Source organism: Dicentrarchus labrax, unplaced genomic scaffold, assembly GCF_905237075.1.
Source record: "Dicentrarchus labrax unplaced genomic scaffold, dlabrax2021, whole genome shotgun sequence".
Taxonomy (NCBI): Eukaryota; Metazoa; Chordata; class Actinopteri; family Moronidae; genus Dicentrarchus; species Dicentrarchus labrax.
In genome coordinates, this window is record NW_026136718.1 from 19,288,033 (window position 1) to 19,313,555 (window position 25,523).

Below are 25,523 nucleotides of genomic sequence, written 5' to 3' on the forward strand. Positions count from 1 at the left end.
TACAATGTAAAATATTTTATTATCTATAATATTTTCATTTCGACCAACAGTAAATCATAACACACACTATCATGTATCATATTATATGAGCTGTATAATTTGACAGGACCTCATAAAGCAAAAGCTGTACAATCCAGTTGCCATTCCACACATGACCAGCAGACGGCAGCGTAATCCTTCTCTTGGCATCACACTATGTAAATGGAGCATTACCTGAGAAAACAAACCTGTAAAATGAAGCATCTGATAAAGCAATTCACTTATAGCAATGACAGTAGCATTACGTACAGTCTGGTCAAGGTTGCATGAGGCAGGATTAGCAATAACATTACGTTTTTATCCGATTTAATAATGAGAATACCAGATAGCGAGATTTTGTCTCACATCTCAACCCAACTGTAGGATATTAATATTTAAATATTTTTCCTGTGTGCCCAACAATCCTCTTCTCTCTCCCTTCATTTCTCTTTCTCATCCACCTTACCTATAACCCCCACCACCTCCCACTCCCTCCGTTTCTCTCCTCTCCATCCCTCTCTCTCTCTCTGTCAGATCCCACAGCAGACAGGAACTATAAAACAGTGAGCTGAATTTCACTCAGCCAGTGAACAGTGGGAGCCAACACACCCACTGAGTCGTCCTCTACATGATAAAGGCTCAAACGTTAAATTTATTGGGAGGTTGCAGCTCCTTTCTTGTTTTACCACTGTTTTCTGAAATTTCACAGAGCTTATTTTCACAGGGTTTAATTAGGGAAAAGTCTGTCTTCCATTTTTGGTCATGTGAACAGCAGCAGCATGTTTATGCTTGCTAATCAGCCGATACAGTACAGTACATTACCAAATGAAAGCTCGATTCTAGTCCCACATAGAGTGCAGTTTTGTTGATGTTTTGCTGTCATGGGTTTAAATCTGGCCTGAGATCTCTTATTTTCATTTGCTTCTGTCTACAAACTCTGCAACACAATACAGTAACTACAATAATAATCCAAATTACTGTAAAATGATGGTTTTATGCTGCAGACTGAGTGAAAACAGAAATAGAGAAGCTGTTTTATTGGTTTCGCCCAGTGCAACAACTGAACGAAGAACAAGCCTGCATCGAAGACATGAATAATCCATTAATGCAGTTTTTTGCAAAGTATTTAACACACAGAAATTCTGAAAGCAGGGGTCTGCAGTGGACAAATCATACATCCTACAGGCTACATATAATGTATGACTGATGTTATGAAATGCTAACTAGCAGGACCAGCCCGCTGTGCAAGTGAGATATCTGCAATGATGGAAACACTGAGCCTAATAACTTCCACTATTGCCCTACTGCTTGGCAAAGAAGGCCTGTACTATCAGTGTGTGTGTGTGTGTGTGTGTGTCTGACATCATCTGAAGCAGTGACACTCTTGGGTACGGTATGTCAGCCTCCCTTCCTCCCACACATGTTCAGCTCTGTAAATATGTCAATGTGCACACCCGCACACATACACACACACACACACACACACACACACACACACACACACACACACACACACACACACACACACACACACACACAGGGCACACACGCACACTTAAGAGTTGTTTTCAGGCAGCTTTAAGATTCCTTTATTCCTCCGCTGTCCGTTAAAAAAAACAAAACACATCTGTTCTTTTTAAATAACAATAATCTTCACAAACAAGATGAAAATTGATTTGTGAGAATGTTTTTTGATCGTTTTTTTTCTTTCACGTCCTGCAAATAATGTTAGCTGTCTTCCATGTGTTGCTTAAGTTTTCTCAGGCCGTAACTGTCTCCACATGCACAGAGGAGGCACATGGGGAATAAATAAAGCTTTTGTCAAAGGCCTGCTGGCCCTCGTCCCAGCTTCTGCTCTTCTTCCTCTTCTTCTTCCTCTTCTTTCTCTCCTCAGCAGTGTCCCTTCATCAGGCAGCAGTGTAGACTTACATCTTAACTCTGCTTTTATCCATTTGGACACCAGTGTGTGTGGTGTGTGTGTGTGTGTGTGTGTGTGTGTGTGTGTGTGTGTGTGTGTGTGTGTGGCGCGTGTGTGTGTGTTAATGAATGTACAGTATCTCAGCTTGTAGTTCAAGTGTCTTTTCAAGTGTGTGTACACATGACGTTCACAATGTGTACACGGTGTAGTAAACATGAGTCTCTCTCTCCGAGTTTCAGGTCTCTGTATCAGAGTTCATCCCGCGAGGCCCGAGCTGCGGGAGGTGGTGAGTCTCCGGTGACGCTGTTCTGCGCCACAGGGCGAATGCGACCCTGCTGGGCCGTCTTGCGGGCATGCTGTCGGTCCCAGTCCGTGGCCACGGCTTCGTCGTCCCAGATGGTAGAGGTCTCCGTGTCGCTGATGTAGCCCGGCTCTCCGGTGTAGTGTGTGGGGTAGATGAGTAGCGGTTCCACGGAGAAGGCCTTCAGGTCCCGCGGCTCAAAGTAAGTCATGTACTCAGTGCTGAGGAGGATGAGGGACAAAGAAGTAAAAGAGTTGTTATGGACACTGGAGGCAATTTAAATATGATTATGACAGTGAGTAATAATTAACTTAACTATAAATTTAGCGATAAAATAGTAGAAAAATGGCTTTCCCAGAGCCCAAGGTGATGCATAAAACCCTGTTTACAATCATATAAAACAGAGAGGGAGGGAGTTCTCAAAGAAAACAGCAAAGAAGAGTCCTTCTTAATAAACATACACACATGAATATCAAATTTAGTTAAATCAACAACACTATAAAAATATAGCACACAAGGAGAAGGTTGGGGAGGTGGAGGGAGCAAACAGTGTTGGACTCTGTGGTTTTGACAGTACTGTACACCTGCATGAATATGATTGGCTGTTACTAGTCAGCTGTTTGCCACAGCTGTGAATGAACCAGTGATTGTGACTCAGCTGATGCCAGTTAACTACTGCAAGTGTAACTTCAGTTCTCTTCCCTGATATGTGAGCGTCACCTGGCTGCAAACTAGTGCTAGGCTCCAATCAAATATCCCTTGTCAGTTACTTTTCTGGCAAACGTGATCTACTACCACCATGGTGATGATTACCTGCTCACTCTGTCTCTGACTGTTTTATACCAAAGGTCGCCAAAGGGAAGGGGAAGGAAGGCCAAACACTGACAGAGTGCTCACTAAATGTTGTTCATGTGACTATTTTGCATTTCTCTACACTTCTGACGCATCAGTTCATACACAATGTACCGGAATTTAATTTCAGCCAAGACAGCAAATTTACAGGATATCAAATAGGGGAACAGGATACTTTTCTCTACTGCAGCATAATTTAGTCAAAATGAAACATTATTATCCCTCATTTGTTTGTTTTGCATGTGCATTTGCATGGTGCATGTTTTAAATAGTGCCTGACAATGCAGTATAAATTCTGAATGATGTTTCTATTAAAGGACCAGTGCATAGAATTTATGGCATCTAGCGATGTGTTTGCAAATTATAACCCTTCACGTCACTCACTCTTCCAAGCATGTAGGAGAAACTACAGTGTCGGCAAAACTTGCAAAAAATGCCAAAGGACCTATCAAAAGCCAGTGTTTTGGTTTGTAACTATAGAAACATGGCGGTTCAACATGGCAGCCTCTGTGGAAGAGGACTCGCTCCCTATGCAGATTGTAGATTATACACTAATGAGAACATATCTATGAATATTATATTCTGTTTCCACCAATAGATCCTCCTAAATGTTACACACTGGACTTTTCTTTTTATTGTATTATCTATTCTGATCTGTCCGGGGACTACAGACGATAACTCTGGTGCATTTACAGCAGTATTTTATGAACATAATAGAGATGTTATATTGTTTATAAAAGCACATGCTTTATTTGGTTTAAGTGGACCCAATTGAACTTGTGCATATTATGTTGAGTAGTTATATAACAATGCTTCAAATTTAGATGCTGATCATATGTTTTATAGGTCAAGTTTGATGCTTTTCTTTGTCATATGTTACAGTAATGTGAAGATTTTGGGGTTTTACACTGCTGTTCAGACAAAACAAGCAATTTAGATGGAAATTATAAAGGGCACTTTCCTCTCTCTTTTCTGATTTATAGACCAAATGTGAAAAGAATCAGCGAATTAAGCAATAATGGAAACAGTTAGCTGTAGTCTTAAATAGATAAATAAAGGTATATAATATAAAAATATAGGTGCACAAGTAAAGCACCTCAACATGTCATTTAAGTACAATAGTTGAGTAAACATACAGCTATGATAAAGCAAATAAGAAAAACATTTAATCCCAGTAGATCAAAATCACATCTGTCATCATGTAAGCTACCATCATATTGTGTCACACCGTAAACAGCACACAGGGCCACAGGGAGGAATGAGGGCTGTTTGTGACACGTCAGCCAGGCGGAGTTGCACTCGTGCAGACAGAGGTCACCACAGAGGTCAGCACCCTGCCGTCCGATCGCCTGCTTAAAACCTGTCAGCGCCCCACGAGGGCAGTGAAACCCCACACCTTTATTAGAGCCCATAGGAGCTGACCTGCTGCTGCAAACAAACACAAACTCACACATATTTTCCATGCATTGAGGCCTTTTTTCGCTTGGTTTACTCTTATGTATCTCTCCTGCTTCTGTTTGTGTGTTTTTGAGCAGAAACTGAAGTTTGTCTGAAGAGAATAACCCCCCCTTAAAAAACAACATATCTGACATACTATTCACAATTTACACAGGGCCCATAATCCCCTGCTGTTAATTTATATAATATAGACATGTTCCATATTTTCCCTGCCACCTTTCCACATTTCATTCCACATTTCCTATTTCTTTCACTTTTGAACAAACTCACCTCTTACTGTTGGATACACACACAGACTATTCACTAGTAATCTATACACTGCACACTGGACACACATCTCCATGTATTTATATAGCAACACACACACACACACACACACACACACACACACACACATTCACACAGTGTCCATCTCTACCCCACCCCCACGCTCAGACCTCTATCAATGGGAATCCTGTCCCCTTCTCCAACCAGCAGGAAGAGCCGTGCTGGCCCACATTCCTCAAAGAGAGAGAAGGAAGGGGGAGAAGTGGGTGACACAGGGAGGGAGTAGGTGTGCAAAAAAAGTAATGGTCTACTGAGGAGAGAGAGGGAATGTAAAAGAAGTTAAAAAACAAAAACAAATGAAGAATGAGAGGAGAGCTGGGAAGGCTTAAGGGCTGACTTAAAGGATAAAAAGGTAGAAAATGGGAAAGGGAGGAGGAGGAGGTGGGGTTGGAGGTGAAGGTGAAGGTGGAGGTGGAGGAGAGCAGGGCACGACTGGAAGCCTCAAAGGAGAAAAGAAAAAGAAAAGCAGGCATTGTGTGTCCTGTGCACTGTACCCACTGAACCCCAAGAACAATCCATGCCTGTGTGTGAGGGAACACAGACGAAGAAGAAGAAGAAGAAGAAGAAGAAGAAGAAGGGGGAGGTGCTGGAAAGAAAGAGGGACATAATCAGGGGGAAGGAGAAAAGGATAGACATAGAGACATATAGGGAACGTTATTTGGAGTTGAACTGGATGGAGGTTGTGGTCTACCACCAGAGAACAAACTAGAAAACTACACAGTGTGCCGCAGTCTAAAATGTCTCCGACAGGCTTGTGTTTGTGTCTATGTATAGATAATTACCATACAGTAGCTCCTCAGCACGAGTCTGTTTTTGTGCATGCACAGTATCCATGCATGCCTACATTTCACATTTGACTGTAAATGTAGCTTTTCCTTTTGCATCTACTGTTTATTCTATTACCTGATATTTCCGTATGTAAGAGTGCAATCAAATAGGACCTGCAATCCTCTATTTGTGGTCCTCAGTAAATATTTTCCTGTCTAAAAGGGTCTTTTCTGTCTGTGTTTGTGAACATTATACAAAAATACTTCTGTAGCTTTGTGGTTTTCTGCATTACATGTCTGAAATACAACTCAATCCCTTTTATCACATTACATTTATCCAGCACAGTAATTTTAAATCAAAGAAAACTGAAGTAAAGACTGACTTGGGGTGTTTGTTGAACATGACGGGCAGGAACTCGTCGACGGGCAGCATCCTTGTGAAGGGATCGGCAGCCATTAACTTCTTGGCTCCTTGCTGCGACAGTGCGTAGCCAAGTGTCCAGTAGGAGTAGTCGGCCACAACCAGGTTGTTTACACCATCCACAGACTGCTCGGGCTGCTGCACCTGCATACGCTTACGCCCCACGTAGCTAGAGCGGAGACAGAAAGCGAGTGTTTTGACGAGGCTTCACAGAAATGGGTGCAAATCTTTAGTCTTAACAAATTCATTTGGAAGAAAAACTGTGAGTGTGTGCTTGGATGGGTGGGTGTTCTTACATGAGGTCCCAGTCCAGCTGGGCTTTGTCTATATCATCCATTATGGCCTGCATCCGTCGTTTAAACCTGGGCTCAAACCTCACGTCATCCTCTAAAACAAGAACCTTCTCAAGGCCGCGCTCCAACACCTGATGGCCAGGAAATACAAACACTCACTTTACAATGAAAGAATAACAGCAGATTGTTCCTCTCTTTTACATTATTCCTGGTGATGACTGTCCTGTGCTTACTTAGATTATTTTATGTATAATATGCACTAAAAAATTATAACACGAAATGCAAACTAGAGGGAGGCAGACATACAGACAGACAGGCAGACAGACAGCAGGTGGCAGCAGCAATGAGGAAATCACTTGTTCACCAGAAAGCCTTATTTTTGCTCACCGCTGTGGCTGAAGTTACCTATTGCGTTAACTAGGTTACAGCCAGTTCAGCTATAGCTTACTGTGTGTTGCAGCAGTGCATAAGCATCAATTTATTAGTGTGATGATGCAGAATATTAGGTTATTAACATCACTAAACCAGCTGATTTTTGTTGGCCTGGAAGTTGATTTATAAATATGAATTCAAATATAACTTTTGTATATACTATAGATTTGATTAATAATGGGATTTTAAATAATAGTTTCCTGCCTTTACATGTATTTTTAGGCAAACCCATAACACAGAGGCAATTTGGTTTCCTTCACTCTTCAGCAGGTTCAATCTGTGCTTTCACAAGATGTTCAACCTGTTTACTACACAAAACTTCTTTCCCACATCCCTGCTCTCACCTGTGTCCATATAGAGTGATGGCTGAGGAAGCAACCGATCTCCCCTCGGGTCAGGACTCGACCAGAGTAAGGGTCCTTGTAGTGCGGCATCATCTCTATTCCCAAGGCCTGCAGCTGGGACGAATTGAGAGCCCTAGGAGAGAGGGAGAAAAGGAAAGTACTAGTAGCGGGAATATAAAAGAGGGTATTTCTTATAACTGCACTTGTCATTATGCAGCTCAGTCTGTAATCAGTGAAAACAGATTCCCTGCAAAATACTCCAAAGTCAAACTCAGCAAGCTGCAACAAGTAATACATTTTGCCAGACAAACAACGGCTGGAAGAAGGATTAGGACATTCTCTGCAGTGGCTTAAAGTAAGCCCGAGGAGGGAAAGCAAGTCTAGCATATTGCTACAAATACCAAATCGCTGTTTAGACAGGATGTTTGGATGTAGATGTCAGTGAAAGCAGCGACAGACAGGATGACATTATCTTACTATCTGACATTCAGGGAGTGCAGTAACAAATGTTTCAGGTAGAAAAATGCTTTCTTTTGTTGCGGTGCAGAATAAACTAAACTTCACAAGACTTTATCACAGAGAGTGTGAGGAGATTAAATCAGCCTTCAGTTTCGGTTTGTCGAGCGCATGCACGGCCTTGTGATTGTGACCTACTTGCCGTCCACTGCATCTGTCAGCGTGGCATGAAGACCAAGCGTAGCCATTGTTTTCATCATCCTCGTTCTCCTGTCCAGCCGACGCTTCAGATTAATCAGGAAAATCTAAACATTTAAACAGGAAAAAATGGAGACATGTTGTTTTATTTGAAAGCCAAAGAAACAAAAAACAGAAGTTCGGGTCAAAGAGAAGAATTGGAACATGGAAACACGAGGAAAAGAGAAAAACTGCAACAAAAACAGGACGTGGGAGATGCTGATAAACAGTAAATATACAGAGGGACAGAAGGTGAGGAGTTCAGCACACTCAACTCACTTTATCAAAGCCTATCGTGTCCTGCGATGATGGCAGAGAGAACAGGTGCTCAGAGGGCTCAATGTCGTGGTCAACTGTTGACAGAGAGAGAAAAGGAGGCAAAAGATTAAGACAGCAAAAACAGGATTATAAAATAACTGAATTTCCTCTGGATTGTGGTTGTTTATTCAATTTGGTTTATTTAGAATCTGAGCAGGGAGAAGAGCAGTGGAGGAGGTCAAAAGGGTGAGAAAGTGAGAGGGAGGTGGGGGTTGAAAAAACAGAGAGAGGGAGGAGGAGACAGTACGGAGGAGAGGGATTAAGCAAAAAGGGTTGACAGGATGCAATTCACGAAGGATCACAGAGGTCAAGAAGTTAGAAGAAACAACATTGAGAGGTAAAATAATCAGAGAGTGACAGATAGTGAAGTCACAACAGCTGGAACGTGGTTGTGTGTGTGTGTGTGTGTGTGTGTGTGTGTGTGTGTGTGTGTGTACTCACTCAAAGCCTCCGTAATGGTGTGTATGAAACTCTCTCTTTCATCTTCCACATTCTGCTGTGCTTTGAGAGGGACGGGCAGGAAACCGTAGTGCTCTCTGTTACAAACATACATCTGCACATCTGAAACGCACACATGCACAAACACACACGCGCACACACACACACACACACACACCGAGTACACAGGGTTATTTAAATACAACCTCTCGACCCAAACATTTCAAATAAACATGCATATTAGACCACCAGGAGTCCTCATTCTTCGTCCCACAAACTGCAAGCAGCACAAAAAGAAAAGAAAAACTCCATAATATCCATAATGTGTGTTGTCTGTTAATGTCTGTTTCATAACTTAATTATTTTATTTGATTGTGTTTCACATCATTGGATTTAGGATAACATGGGTTTAACCACTGTGGCCTCAAGTGACATTTAAAAAGAAAATAGTGAATGCTAAAATGTGGTGTGGCAGTAGCAGATGTAGGGAAAATTCACAAGTCAGTGTACTTATTAGTGATGTCAATTGCACAGCAAAATCAGCTAACATTTGCTGGCATTAGCTAACATTAGCCAGCAGTAAGTTACTAGTCATACAAGACCAAATATTCTCCCTATTATCTGTACATTTATCTGTACTTTAAGGCATTGTTGAAGAGGAAGAAACCATTCCTCTGTGTTTCTGAGTGTCTTTGTGTTTGAATTTCTGTGTTTGTGTCAATGCTTTTATATGTTTACTTTTTAGTTGGCAGGCAAATGCCGCACACCCTTGTTGTCTATGGAATGGAAACTTAATGGATGTTTGTTCCCTACGGATGATTACTCACATCAAACACAAATCCACAAACACTGATATTGTTGCACACTTGTAAACAGTCAAGACAAACACATGGATCCATTTTTCTCTTTCGCTCATCTGCCTTAATCTGACACATGTGCATAAAACCAAGAAACAGTTTCATTATGCAGATTAAAACCAGTTTGTAAAAACTACTAATGAATTTAAGAAGTCACTGACAGTCCTCAGTTCTTCAAAGTGAAGCTGCCATGGCCCATGAGGCATCTGCAGCCCTACAATAAATTTAGTAGTTTGTTGTGAGTTGAGTTTTCACACTGACTTGTTTGACGTGCCGAGAAAGCAAACACCATGATGTCATCGAACGCCCAGCTGTAGTCTGGGTGAGGAGGGTAGAAGGCCAGGTCCCTGCTGGATTCACGTCGGAGGTCTAATAGGAAGGTGCTGTGGACCATTGGAACAGGGAAGCAGCCGAGCCGCTTCCACTCCCTGATCGGCTGGTAGTCTGGGGTTCGCTTATAGTAACCCTGACAGAGAGGTGGAGGACACCTGGTTCAGGTAAGACATCTCGCTAAGTGGCTGGGCAGATGTATGAACTGAAACAAACTGTACCTGTGGGGTGATGCCACACCAGAAGTTGGAGTAGAGTGAGCGCGACTCTAACATGGGAGCCACCAGGGTCAGGTTTTCAGCCATCAGCAGGTTGAGCGCATGGGGGTTGGTCAACAGGTTGTCGCTGTCTACAAACTACGGAGGGGAGAGGGACAGAGAGGTCAAGTCAAAGATCATATCATATCAATTCTGAAATTAAATTGGAGAGACATGTGGTTTATTAAATATGTCCCTTGTACATAATTTCTCATTTCAAATTTTTTTTTATCAAGATATGGACATTTACTTAAAAGTTACTAAGTTACACAGTTTTGCTTAATGAGCACTGGAAATGTATTTAAATGCAAATTAAGAATACACAATGTGATGCAAAACTACCATAATTTTTTTTTCTTTTTTATCTGTGAAAACAAGTGAATTTATTAATTTCATCATTTAATGGTCCTGGGGGGGGAAATCACCTGTTCTCACAAAATTTCACTTCACTTGCCTTTCAGGGCTTCCATAAATGTCACTTGTAAGTATAAAATGTATATATTTCTGCATTTTCATGGTTAACTGACCTTGGCCTTTTATACTGTTCCAAGCATGTGAGGAGGTTCAGACTGTCTAGTTGGAGAGATTGGGGACCTTGTCTCAATTACATGTTATGCTGGATCAACTAGATAACTAAGAACAGCCATGCAAGCCCCTCTTAGACTGCTGTGTGGGGTCTGTTTCAGGATACTTGTATTTTTAAGAATAAAATACATTAATTTCAAGACGACAGAGACTAATGGCAGCATTTATTTTTTCATCAACATAGAGTCTGACTTGAAAGTGCTACAAAATGTTCAGTATTTTTTTTTTACTAAACTTTAATTAAAATGTATTGCTTTGACATGTCTCTGACTGAATTATGGCTCTTTCATCATAACATGAAAAAATCTTACTAGTATGTAGTCTGCCCATCGTTCCCTAGCCGCCTTTAGCGCTGCCTGTCTCAGCTTCATCACATGGTTGAACCTTGAAGGAGGCCAGTGCTTCGGACCCCACTCATCTGTGTAGGACCTGATACAGAGATGAAAGGTTGATTGGTCTTTAACATCCTTTTAGAAAGCAAAAATTATGTAAGAAAACCAGAACAAATCCAGGAAAGAAGTCTGAATTGGTTTGAATAGATGCTAATTAATGATTCCTGTGGAAACTGTGACTCACCGTGGCTCCTCCATGGGTCTCCACTCCACATAGTGGTAGACATGCTGGGCTCTTTTCAGCCATTCTCTCAGCATGGCAGTGGTGTTATCCATATTATGGTCTGTTGCTGCCCTGAAACCCCAACACACAGGATGTCATTCAAACAAAGGAAAGAGCTGCCACAGTTTCACGCTGCCTGCTGAAATGCATCTGCTAAACACTTGCGCTGTAAACAGCTGTGTCTGTGCAGAAACAAGTTTACTGGCATGTCAGGACTCTTTTCAGAGATGAGACCCTCTGGAAAAATATAAGAGTATGTGAAGCTGAGTTAAACATAACACAGAAAGCTGCAAATTGTCATTAGCCTGAGGAAGAGGTTGTGACACAGGGAAGAAGACGTTCAGGCTTCCAGATTTGTGCAAGTACTGTCTGACTTTACAGCAGGCCGCCTCAGTGTTGTAAAGCTTCCTTACTGCCTAATTAACTTCACTCCTGGAGCACGGACAAAGTCTGAGGAGTCAAAGTGCCGACAGACTTTACTCTGAGGCAGCACTCTGGGTAATACCACACAGGCAGACATAAGTAACTCTAGAGACAGCTGCCACTTCTCTAACAATTTCTGTGGGTGCTGGACAAGGACGTCCATCAAAATGAGCTGAAGGTATTTTACAAAAACTTGACACAGAAATATTGTTCATACTGACAGAATACTAGTTTACACAGACAGTCATACAGTAAATGTAAGCAAATGATGTCAGTTTAAACATTACCACAGCTCCAGCTGCTGATTTGTCACTGCTGTGGTTTGCACTATGCATTGCTGTTTCTTCACAGAGATTTCCACTCACAGACGACACTGTGACTACTGTATGTTGTTGGGGGGGGGCAAGTGAAATTAAGCCTGTATCACCGTGCACTATTGTAACTACACATCTGATGTCACCTGTCTTTGCATCTAAATTGCCTTTTAAAGAGGAAAGGTCAATAGATTGTGAGGCAGGGGCCTGTACTTGAATGTGTGCATACAAGCACACACACACACACACACTCTCTTAGTGAGATGGAGTTTTCCACTGCTTGCTGTAATATTCCTCGCTGTACACTCTCCAAAATCGCACCCAATTTTAGACTGGCTGGACATAGACTTACACACACTTGTCCACCGTCTCCTCTTATTTTCAGTAAGTACACTCTCAACATAGAAGATAATAGTGTTGACACTCTTAATTTACCCACATTTAGCACAAATAGCAATACAGAAACACCTGTTTTCACACAGACATGCACACAGACACTTATATCATCACACAAACACATGCAGAAGTCACACATAAACGTGCACGGTCTTGCATTATACACTTGCGGATTAGTCAGAAAGAGGTCAGCCGCTCTTATGTTTGGAATTTCAATAATCTTCAGTCAGACTGATAAACAGCTCATCAGACAGAGCCAGCAGCTGGAGAGAGGCCTGAAGGAGCCACAGTGATCAATAATTTTAGTAGTGTGTGTGTATGTGTGTGTGTGTGTGTGTGTGTGTGTGTGTGTGTGTGTGTGTGTATGTGTGAGTGAGTGTGTGTGTGTGTGTGTGTGTGTGTGTGTGTGTGTGTGTATGCGTGCCTACACTTGCAGATGTGTGACAAAACATAAGGATGTTAATTTTTGTGTCCAGGGAATGTTGTTTTTACAACAGTGTGACTGGTGATTTATCTGTTGCACAAGTGGTGGTTTGCAGTTTTAAATGTGTCTGTTTGAGCTTGTGTAAAAGGTTAAAAACATACACGTGTGCGTTTGTGCATAAGTGCTCATGAGAGGAAGTAATTTTTTTATCGTAGGCTAGAAACACACCGAAACACCTGACTCGTTGGTAATGAGTAGATGTGCACACATATTTACACACTTTTTTAACCACTAAACTGCACATCGCTGAGGGAAATAAATGTGTTCCTACACGCCATCTTCCAATGACAGACTCAGCTCCAGGCAGGGATTTAAATGGAAGGAACTTATGGGAAGGAAAGTAAAGGACAATACATGGTACAGTATGTGCGAACATACAGTATACAAGAGTACATATGAGCGAGCAAGGAGTGGTGCATAGAGGGGAGAGGGGGGGTGAATGAGAAAGAAAAAGAGGAATTTGTGTTTACATCACATTATTTTATTGCTGAACATAAACTGAAATTGTGGAGAATTGACCTAAAACGTTCTCATCGATAAAGAATTAACATTTTGGTGAATTTCTCACAGAGCTCATTAAAAGCTGTTCCAAACTTATAAATGATCGGACTAACTTTGTTTTACAGATATCACATAAAAATGTTAATGAGGCTTTTTTTTTCTTGGCTCACAAAATCAGACAGAATGTAAATCTCAATAGAGTCCTTTTTTAGTATTTTTACGGGCTCTTCTTGGCAGGACACATGCTTCCTGTGTCTAGGTAATCAGTCGGTAAAGGTTGAAGGTTTTCCACAAAGAAGAATACAAACCTCCTAGGGTTATAAATAGAAATGTGGAAACAATTACTTCAATAAATAAGCAAATTTGGTCAATAAAATGGAAGCATTACCCCAACTGTGTTATGATGCTTTTGGGGCTAAAACATCACAGGATGCAGGATGATAAAAGTACAAAATGCATCTATTGAGGATGATACATTTAGTATTAGAACTGCTTAGACCACCCCTCCCAGTGCGCAACCTCTCTGAGCACTTAGGAGACTTTCTGGATATGTGAAATTTTGTATGTGAAAGCAGCACATGCACACAGGGTTTTTGTTTATATGTCTGCTACATGCTTAATCAGGGAAAGCACGGACAAGAAAACAAGCCTGTAGTAAATTTATCCTCACATTAAGATGTCCCTCATTTTGTGCTTTCTATTCAATAGCGCATCCATCTCATTTTATTTTAGACACGTTCGTCCTTCTTCAGGAGGCAACTATGTGCTCCTTCTCTTCAATTTCCTCGACCTTCAGGCAAGATAAGCCACTGCAGCTGTACTGTACTGTGACCTCAGTGCCAAGAGGCTTCGCAGTTCCTGCCAAACACTTCAACTGTGTCTGATGTTTCTGAAACTACAGGATTATTATTTGTCCATCTGACTGTCCATCTATACACATGATAAAAAAGATACAATAATTTGGGCTCTTGGGCTTATATCCCTTTCATCACTCCTTCATACCTCTATATCTCTCTCTTTCCTGCCTTGTGCCGAATCTCCTCATTCTTGTTTTGAAGTTTACTGTAAGCTGCAGCCTCATTATTCTGCTGCCTGAAGCTCTCGGGTTGGGCTTCCTCTCCCCTTTTCTCTCTTTATGATCAGCATCTGGACAACACATGCTTCCCAGGCCTCACCTACACATCACACCATTCCCTCTCTCTATCATTTCATGCATGTCCATTTATTTCTTCTCTTTTTACCTAATCTCAGTGCACTAGACCACCTGTCTACTACTGACATGCATTGATCCCTCTTGTTATCTCTAGTATCTCATAGCATCCACATATAACACCTGTCCTTAATCAGTGCTGCAGCTGCCAGTGTACAGTATGATCATCAGCATTTACAAGCAGATATAATGGAAAATTGGAAGACAAAACATGTAGTTTGTAGATAAATGTAAAATAAATATTGTATATTTGTCAAAATGATCAAAATTGCTGTGAAGCCTATTTGGTTTTGACTGCAGCAATCTTGCAGTAAAATTTAGTAATACATTGGTCACATCTGCATCTGCCGCACCTCGTCATCATCAACCCACTTCATCACTCTCTCTGGCTCTCTCCCTCCCACTTATTAGGGATATCCACTGCAGGATTGTGTCAGATAACAGGGAGTGTGTCGAAGGCTGACATCTGGCATTAAACACAGAGGCTTGTCCCTGAGACTGGCCCTTTTAGGTAAACACAGGTCTGAAAGCCTCCAGCCGGCCAGTGTCAGCTGACTGTTGATCAAATAAACTATCTAATATCACTTCCAATAATGACTGGGTGCTGCATATAATTAAGAAGCAAGAATGCCTCTTTCAGACCTGAGCGTAGATGCCTTTAAAACATAATAACCATGCTTGTGTGTGTCTCTGTGTTGACTTTGCAGTATAGTCTCTCATGTGGAGGCTGACGTGGCTGCAGGCCTCTTGATGGTCTAGCGGGGCCGAGGAGAAAGAGGGGGGGTTAGATGGCTAGAGAGATGGAGGGAAAACGGACAAGAAGAGAGAAAGGGAGGGTGGAAGGAGAGGTTGAAAAGGCGGGATCTCCTTACTGAATTCCTCATGACTTTCAGGGTCAACAAAAGTAGCCAGGGCCGGCAGACTTGCACTGAAGTGTGATATTCAGTATTCATATTCAAGACAAGGAGAAGATATTCATCATGGTTAAATATCAAAGAAAGCCAGCATTGACTGTTGGTAGGAGACAGACTGCATGCATTCACCCTCCCAACCTCTACACTATTACTTTATGCTGAACATTTGCATTAGACGCATGTGATTTTGTAGTACAGAATTGTCCAATATGAATATGTAGTTATTCCTAGTGAGCCTGGGCTGAAACAAGTGATGCTGCAGTGGTATCTGTACAGACCAGTAAGACCCCTGTTGCCGTTCAACCAGCAAATACACCAAAAAAGTTTTCTGTCTTTCTTGTTAGCTTTTACAAAACGTCTTTTCCCATTGGCTTTACACTGCGATAATGTCACGCACTTAAATATAGCTTTCTAAACGAAAGTTTACATTTTCATGGTTTAAAGGTGTATAAGATTAATTAACCCTGTTTGCAGTCATAGGTGCCCTGTTAAGAGTTTTACTGAATTCTCTAACACTAAATTTAAATTTACTAACTCTACTTCACCTGCATGTAAAATAAAAAATAAAAAGAAGATTTTAAGTTGCAGTACCATGGTTGGCCACCAAGAAAGCCTGAGTTTTTTATCTCTTTGGTTTCAGTAAAAAAAAAAAACTTGAAGGTATGTCACTACATGCTAATGATATACTTTTGTATGTCTCCAATCTAGCATCTTCTTTCCCTGCAGTTCTGGACCAATTTATTAAACCCTCTGGACACAAGTCAAGTTAAAGTTCAAGTTCATTCCTCATAAAAGCATCTCCCAGTTGATTTCCACAATTTCTTTGATTTTAGTTTGGTTGTTTTTTTCACGAAAGCCCAAAATATTTGCTCTAAAAACTGTTCTCTTGACCGTCATGTCAATAATGGATACTGAATGGTTTCAATACTTGTTTTAGTTCTCTCACACAAGAAACTATTTACATTATGTAAACACCCAAAGCAAGTTCAGTCATGCAATCACTGTAACTCATTATTTGAAACATACTCTGATTGTGAAAGAGAATAAAATAGAGTTTAAAAGAGAGAGAGAAAACCTACAGAAACAGATGGAAGAAGTGATGGAGGAACAGAGGGATGTCAGGAAAGTGGGAGGAAATAAGAGGACCGGGGGAGGTAGGGAAGGAGAGGGAACACAGTGGTTAAGCAGTGAAATTAATGACACACACACAGACAGATGGTGCTAAAATTATATTTCCTCTATGACAACATGAGTCTTTCTAATGAATACGCCACTGTTCATAAAAACATTGCTCTAAACACTTCATCTTACTGATGAAAAGTGGACCTGTTTCTCTCGCTCTCGCTTCACTTCTGCCTTTACTTCACCAAATCTTGTTGCATACCCAGGCCTCCCCCTCTCCACATGAGTGCGCTCATACCATGATACCACTGTGTTTCAGGGTTTGCCAGCTCTATTGTTGCTGTGCTGCCAAGCTCTGACAATACTGCTGGAAGTGTGCTGGAACACATGGGGCATCTAAGCAAGAATTCACCGTCCAGAGCCAAGTCCAGGAACAGCCATTTTCACTCCAGGGGAGAAAGAGAGAGAGAGAGGGAGCTCAGGGATTGGAAAATCAATTCTCTTTGTTTACTGCACTTGATTGAACAGATATGTCAGGTCTGCAGAGAAAGATTTCCCATGAATACCTTCTTGCTACAGGCCATAGATGATAGGGCTTTACTGTTGGCAGGTTCATCATCATCAGCTGCATTCTCTCAGCTTTACAGAGCGTTTGCTGGTTGAAGAGCTGGCAAAGGTTACGTTCTGAAGTCACTGCTTGGAAAATGGACACTGGGCCACATAGTAATTTCTGCTAATAGCACACCATCATTAGGTGTGAAATCTCTTTATTTCCACAGATACCCTGCAGGTATTTGAGGCTACTCGGTACATTTTGAGGTAGACTGAACACTCATTTCAAAATGATGTGTCCCCAACCGTATATCACATCCTCTTCATGCCAAAAGGAAGGGGCCACACCAGGTGCCCGGTTAGCTCAGTTGGTAAAGCTGGCATCCCATGTACTGAGGCTGAGTCCTTGCTGCAGTGGCCCAGGGTTCAGATCCAACCTGTGGCCCTTTGCTGTGTGTCATCCCCTCTCTTTCTGCCCCCCTTTCCTGTCTATCTTCAGCTGTCACTATCAATAAAAGCCCCAAAAAATACTTAGAAAAAAAAGGAAGGGGCCACACCGTTACTGCCTAACAGTTTCCTCCATTGCGATGAACACAGGAATCTGTAGTTTATTCTGAGTCAATCACACATTCATTGTCCTGCTGCTGTACACACTCACAAGACCACCAAATGTGTATTAATCCACGGCTGAAATTAGTCCCCAAAAGATGCACTATTTCCATCCTTGTATATTGTTTTATTTAATTAATATTCAATTGAGGTTATTTACTTCATTTAAAAAAGACACTCTTGGGAACTTTTTCAGTGGTAAAAGTTCACTGCCCAAAGTGACAAAAGCAATTTGTCTCAAATATTAGGTCTGTTTGATATGGAGGGAACACTCTCCATATGTAAACGAATCAGTCGGGAGAGAAGCAATGGGTGACTTTCTTACGGCACATCAGCGATGAGGTGCTGCCAGATGTGGGTTTTATTTGAAGCCATCTGAGACTCAACTTAAACTAGTCGTGTTTGTAAATGAACGGGTGACTTTGATGTCAAATGTTCTGTAAAATGTTGATTTGGGTAGCTGTTGTTTACCTCTGTTTTTCGAAGCGTACTGTGCTACAGTCCAGAAAGAAGATATAAGCATCTTCCTCGGCTCCAGTGAGTTTGTGTCATTACAAGCTGCTTATCTGGGGAATGTCACCATGCGTTTTTGGAGATTAAGTCAAATACCTAAACAGATGTTAAAAGACCTTTGTAAGTTTCCCATGGATTGGATTGACTGCAGATTACGACTCTTCAGATGATACTGATTGAGAGGTCAGAGATGATTGCGGCCTGTTACTCTACACATGGAGGTTCTGGCTCACTGTGGGCCTTATGAGGTAATTAGAGAAGTGAATGGAAAACGGGCTGAGCCACAGGAGCAGAGCAGAAAGACCCATTATGTGTGTAATGGCATTCAAACACACACAGGCATATGTGAGAAGAGACACACATTGAACATTCATAGACATACTTACACCAGAACATTGAAGATAATAAAATCCACTCATTTTAGTGAAGAGTGCCAGTGCTGTGATCTAATAGGTATTGACAAACACCAAAAGCATATGCTGCTAATCATTCACAAATGCCCATGTTGTCGGCACCAGATAACACACAATAGTCTATCCCATCCTGATAATTTATTCCATACACTTTAATAATTGTCCTATTATGGCCAAAACCCCTGCGTGACAAAACCAGGAACAATTTGTGCTTTGCGGGAGTACTCCCACAGAGGAATGGTCCCTGAGGTAATACACCTGGCATTGGGAAACCCCTGGGGTGGCTATCCAACATCATAACACTGATAACCCTTTTAGCCTGTTTGATTCTTCCCATTTTCTTCTATTTCAACATCTGTCAGTTAGAGGGAATGGAAATAAGGAACAATAGATCTGCTACACAGTGGCATCCACAGAGTTTCTGCACAACAGAGCCAGGAAACTAAAACAGGCACCTCTAGCATGCACAGGTATGCGCAGGAACATATTTTCAGTTGGGGGGTTGCCCTGGATATGCACATGCAGTTAGCTTTTTTGGTTTTTATTACCATTGTCAGTCTGGATATGACCTTATAGGGTTCATTTTTGCCCCAAAGTGAAAACAGAGCAAGACCAAGTGAACAAACATGGAACCTTTTAGTGTCCCATTAGGGCACAGACATATCCCGGGTTTGAAAGGGTTTTTAAAAAGTAAAATTTGGCACTTGATACAAGAAGGGCAAGCCTCTGCAAAGCACAACCCTGCAGCCAGCATAAATCATACAGTCAAAATAACATTTGCTCAACATTCATGCCTAATTTTTTATGGTCCGTTTATTGTTGCGTTACTTGGTGCACTTGTCAAAATAACTTAAATATTGCTTATGTCACATTACATCATATCACAGGGGGCAAATGATTTCTATCAAATGCTTGAGTGGAGCTGGAGTGGGTATGGAGCATCTAATAATCTCACATCAATCTACTCAGGACGTGATATAGTAGATACGGGATACAATTACATAAAACTTCACACAGTGTCTGACAGGAGCCGCCCAACACACATGGCACATCTGTCACAGAGGTATTCAGCATGTATTTGGGCAGCTGTGGAAAATTCTTAAGTGATAGAGTCACATCGTACCTTAGGGTGCATCAGGGTTTACAGCTGTTGTACCAGTGATTGAATAATAATAGGGATAGTTGGTTGTTAAAAGTTACCCAGTGGAAATTCATACTGTCCTACTTGTATTGTCTCTGACTATAAATTACAATGACGGTCATAAATATTGAATAAGCAGTTATATGATAAATGAGTAAACAAGACAATAAACATGACATTATGAGAGTGAGAAAGCCAGTCCTGCTGGGAAGGCTGATGATGTCACTGCTCCGAGATCCTCTTTATGGTTCAGTCTGTCTCTCAAAAGTCCACAAATCATCATCTCAACCCCCAGCTCAGCACCTGGGAAATCACTCCAATACATGAACCCAGCCGACAGGCAGTAAACAGCAGGCAGCCAGCAACAAGCAGCGTCAGGAGCAGAAGAATAGCACGCCGGGCTAAACTTTAGAGAGAAGAGAATTGTCTGCATTGTGCCTCGGGTGTTAAGACAAACACACAGCTCTCTGCTTATGAAATCCTCTATGATTTCTTTTGAAGCTGTATACTAAAAATAGCAACTCCTGCAAGCCGGGTGTGAAACTCAACTGTTAACTGGCAAAAGATAAAAGCTGCTGATTTCTTAACTTAACTTATCACTCATGAGGAGTCTAATTAGATCTAAAGCTGTGTGACTATGTAACCTTGGTTGCCATCATATCCCTTTCTCCATATTTCAGATAACTCTACACTTCTTTGCCTTTCAAGAGAAGAATATTCATTATCTTGTAGTGGCACCCTAACAGAACAAAGGGAGAGGAGATGTGGTCAAGCTACTGTGGGAATTTGGATTAACCAATCTGCTAAATGCCCTCTGGGCAATTTCCCAGCATTGTTGACCACCTTCTCTCCGCCCGACCCTCCCCCTCTTTCTCTAAATTCCTGCATTCTTTCATTCTTTAACAGCAGTGTGAGAGTATTTGTCACCGCTCTGCTACTTCTCTGTAAGACCTGCACCCGCTTGCTGAGGCAAAAACTTCTGAAGGCAGATTTTACTGACCTCGCAACTTTGACTGTGAGTCAGAGACTGAAGTAACAGGGGCGTGGAGGAGACCTGACCGGGATGATCAGTGGAGATTATCCTGTGAACAGGCTCAAACTAGAAACTTTGGTCCTCCCAACATCCTCAGACGGGCCAAATCCTGACTAGATATTTGGAAACATGCATGATGTCGTTATCAGGCCGGGTTCTTTAAGACTTTTAAGATGATCATCATGTCATTTCAACAACATCTGCTCCCATGTAGATTCTTAACTTTATTGTTGTAAATCTGGTAGGAAATTGTAACACCAGACTGTCCAGATTATCTCAGATGGGTCGGAAATTACAAATTAAGTGAATGAAGTCTGCATAACTCACTATAATGCTGGGGCTGCAAAGCAAAAACAAGCTTCTACCATGAAGCAAGAAACAACAGAATACTTTGGTAAGTTGTACCGGACCAATAAAAAAATCAGGTGAAATGTGAGCTTTGTCCTGTCATGTATTGCAGAATTGTTTTGTTCAAGACCAGAGCAGTGATCTGCCTGTCTCATACACATGCACATTCACACAAGTGCAGTACAACCACAGAGCAGGAAAAAAAATACCTTTCTCTGATCCCACAGGTGGAGGTTAAAGGGTAGCTGAGCTCCTGCCACAATAAAACCAACTTTATTATTATATTTAATCAGCTACATACTTCTTCTCTACTCCTCCTCCTCGCTTTGTCTCCCTTGCATGTTTGAAATGAGTAGAGGGGAGATGAAGGGGAAAAACACTCCTTTGCTCAAGTCTGAAGCTCCACAGAGGAACTACTGTGAGGAACATTGTGTCCCCACACAAAAAACTGGAGCTTAACAGGCAGACACTGGTGGTATTAACTGTCTTTCTATTTCTTTCAAGTCTGTCCACGATCTATCTAAAGACGTTGTGGGTAGTAGTGAAGAGGAGAAACCTGGCTGCTTTACGGGTGAATATCACGTAACCACAAAGTCCTTGGCTTGAGTCCAGCTGGGGTCCCTCTACTCACGTCATCCCCCTCTCTCTACTTCCCCGAAGCTTCTTACTACTCTGTACTGTCAAATAAAGACAAGAATGCCATGACATGTTTTTTCCAGTAGGAATGTTAAATTAAGTTGAAGTAAAAGTCCTTTACAACTTCTCTTTAGACACAATCTTTCAAACTGTCCTGATTGTCATATCAAAACCATTTAGTGCTCTGTAACACACTGAACAACGCTATAATGAGGATTAATGCTTTTAGCGAGAGTTGAATTACAATTTGGCATTTATTGGGTGGTTTGGCCTCCACGTTGGGCAGTAATAATGACGACAGAGAAACAAAGAAGCACAGTGCTGTATGAGTTATGTTGTGTAAAAGGTGACATTTTCTTATTTTGCCAGAAAAGGCCAATTAAGTTTTTTTTATAACCAATCATTAATAACCATCACTTTAAAAAGATTTCTGTTTCCAACAGCCACTTCTTCACATTTATAATCACCACAGAAACAATATACTACAGAATCACTATTCAGTAGCTCTTATTTTCATCTGATTATTTAATGGTCTGCTGGACGACCCTCACACTACACACTCAATTCCCTCATGTTCTAAATAGGCTGGCTGTTCACTAATAATGTTTCTGCATTTAAAGCATAGTGCGTCATAAACTCTTATACCAGAATACTTTATGACAGCTGATGAGAGTGGTCAATAAGGCCACAGTAGTGGAAAGACTTAGTGTCTGTCTCAGTGACACTTTGCTGATACAACAAACATACTTGTGTGACACAAAGGACTTATCTGCCTCAAATATACACAGCCATTTTTCCCCCTGGCTGCACTGACTGCAGGGCAGAGAGATGCCACTCATAACTGATGGGGCCCTTCCTCTGTTAGTTAAACCACTAACAAAGCCATGTTAGCTTAGTCACTTTGGCACTTTGCTCCAGAGAGCAGGGCCTCCTCTGTATTGAGTTTCTCCAGCGTGTGTGAGGTTTTAGTGAGGGTCTCTGAATTAGGAACAGACAGTCGCTCTGCCAACAATAGCAAGACATTCAAGCAAAGGGAAGGGTGGGAAACAAAACAGCAGAAAGTGTCTCTGGGATACGGACATCAAGGGGAAAGGCATCCACCACCAGAGCTGCATGTGATTGTTAGACCCCTCTCACATTCTTCACATCTGCACTTTCAACCTGCCTCTAGTCAGAAATTTCTCAGACTCTTCCTTTGATTGTTTATCTGATCCACCAGCCTGCATGACCCCCATGCAGACCATACAAAGGCGCGCGCGCACACAGACACACACACACACACACACACACACACACACACAGACAGGCTTTACGCATGACTTCCCAGAACTCACCCCCAACTCCCTACCCCCACCTTCAGTCCTGCTGTCAGACCAACTCAATGTCTCCTTTCATCCCTTCACCTGCAGAGTCCCTCTTTGATAACTTTATATTATCTCGTATATATGAGACCAAAACACACTACAGGACCCTACCTGGGGTGGGCCCCCCCTGTTCATACCTGGCAGCCCTGCTGTTTTAAAGCCCTGTTTCCACAGGTTTGTGCTGAATCATAAGGTTGGGACCGTGATTAAGGGTTAACCCAACATGCACTGCAGCTCTTTCATCTTCTCCCACAGTGTGCAATTTGGAGGCTGGCAGACACGCGAGGTAAGTGCATCGTAAAAAAAACGCAGCAACAGGTCTGCGAGCCGATACTGACAATGTGTTATTATAATTAACGCGGACACACGCTGCTTTTCATTACAACACGCTCCACTGCAGATCACATCGCATCATGCACTGTGTGCACTCTGAGGAGAGCCTGCTGAAAGTGCGCATTGGATGGGGGGAAAAGACGTCTATAGCTCTAAAACTGGCCATGATAATAGGAAAAGTACTCATACTTGCAGAAACCTTTGCACAACATTGTTTGAAAACTTATTGTAAGAGTCGCGCCAGCCCACTAAAGTCACGGTTGCATCCCTGTTTGTGCGTCTCTCACCAGATCGCTATGCGCTCCTTCGGGTACTCCAACCTCTCGATGCAGCCCAGGTGGTGTGGAAGACTGTGCGCCGCGTTACGAGCCACAATGGCGATCATAACCTTTGGCTTCAGCAGGCTAGACTCGTGCTTCACCGGCTCCTGCACCAGCGTCACCAGCTCCGACACGCCACCGGGCACCAGAGCGGCCAGCAGCGCCCACAGCACACCCACGACTCCCACGGCCCCGAGCGCCCGCATCTTCGCTTCCAGAGTCCGCCGTGAGTCCTGAGACTGAGCGAGAGAGCTGTGTGTGAGTGAGGGAGAGCGGGAGTGAGCTACGGTGGGAGGGGGAGTGAAGGAAGGAAGGTAAAAGAGGGGGGATAGGGTGGGTGGAGAGCTTCCTCTTTTACCCCTCCTACACCTACGCCCCTGCTGATGGCTGCCCCTGCGTGCTGCTGGTGTGGAGCCTCTCCCTCCCCCTATAATAGATCTCACACACACACACACACACACACACACACACGGTAGAAACAAGAAAGGGGCTTGAACGCATCAACTAGGCTACTAATGATTCATTTCTTTGTAGTGAATGGTGAATGGATTGTGTGTTACAGCAGTTGAAGGACACCATGTTCTAAGTCACTGCCCGTGATGTCGGTCTGCAGCCTGTTGATCCATCTCTGCTTCTCCTCCTTAATTCTTCCTGCATGTTTTCTGAATGTTTCTTTCCTTTTCCACGCCTTCGCCCTTGACAGTCTCTTGGATGCTGTAGAGCTGGAGACCATGAAGTCACCAGCTCTGACATCAACCCTCCGACACACTGCTGCACATTCTTACGTCTCCTCTTCTGGAGTTACTGTTTTTATTTCAACAAATGTATTGCCAAAATGAAAAAGAGCACTATATAACAATATAATACATTATTTAGAATACATCACAATGTAGTTATAAGGAGCTATAAACTAGGTACAGTTTAAGTGTTTATTAATATAATATACTTAAAATGATCTCATATTTGCTAACTATATTATAGTGTGTTATAAACCATTTATGAAATGTTCATATACTGCTTATAAATGCTAACGGGGGTTGGGTAAAAAAAAAAGTGAATAGTGCAGGTTACAGAATGGATATCAAATTTTACAAAATCAACATATGCAAAGAAAACATGTCTCAACTTTTGTTGATCTTTCAGAATAAGTAAGGATTAAGTGTTCCTTTATGGGTTGAGAAAATAGACAATAAGCTAAATAAACCATTATGTAACCCCATTAGATTAGCTTAGAAATGTATTATCACAAAGACAAGAAAACAGAAAATAAAATGTAAATGAGTCTAAAAAATGTGAATGAATATATTAATGACATGACTTAAGTGTATAAGAAAGTTTCAGTCAGTGGCATGAAACAATGAACAACATTGGCACCAAAACAAAACATCTAGTGCATGACAGAAGAAAATATGCCAAACCAAAATGCCACTATAACACAAACATTTAACCAAAATGGCACCAAAACAAAAACAACTTCTTAGCTTTGCAAACTTTCCACAGAAAATCCGAAGTTTTCTGTAAATATGTGGAATTACTATGTAGAGTCAATAGAAAAGAATCCACAACGATATGCTACCAGGTCCAAAAGTTGGCATCCATGCTCTACATGCTATTATAATATTACACTGTGTGTTCTTATATGATTACAGTAACACCCCAGTAACCCTTTTTAA

At 41.9% G+C, this 25,523-nt stretch overlaps 1 protein-coding gene across 1 annotated transcript; it reads right to left on the reverse strand.

Moving 5' to 3' along the window:
- Positions 1 to 24,193, reverse strand: colgalt2b (collagen beta(1-O)galactosyltransferase 2b). The gene is made up of 12 exons (XM_051378033.1): positions 23,818 to 24,193; positions 11,186 to 11,296; positions 10,921 to 11,038; positions 9,989 to 10,123; positions 9,699 to 9,903; positions 8,584 to 8,703; positions 8,104 to 8,177; positions 7,786 to 7,892; positions 7,132 to 7,264; positions 6,359 to 6,486; positions 6,025 to 6,231; positions 1 to 2,458 (listed from the first exon to the last, which is right to left on the reverse strand). Exons 1-12 carry the CDS (start codon positions 24,054 to 24,056, stop codon positions 2,185 to 2,187), a joined length of 1,851 nt encoding a protein of 616 aa, XP_051233993.1. The 5' UTR covers positions 24,057 to 24,193; the 3' UTR covers positions 1 to 2,184.
- Positions 24,194 to 25,523: the final 1,330 nt, after the last annotated feature.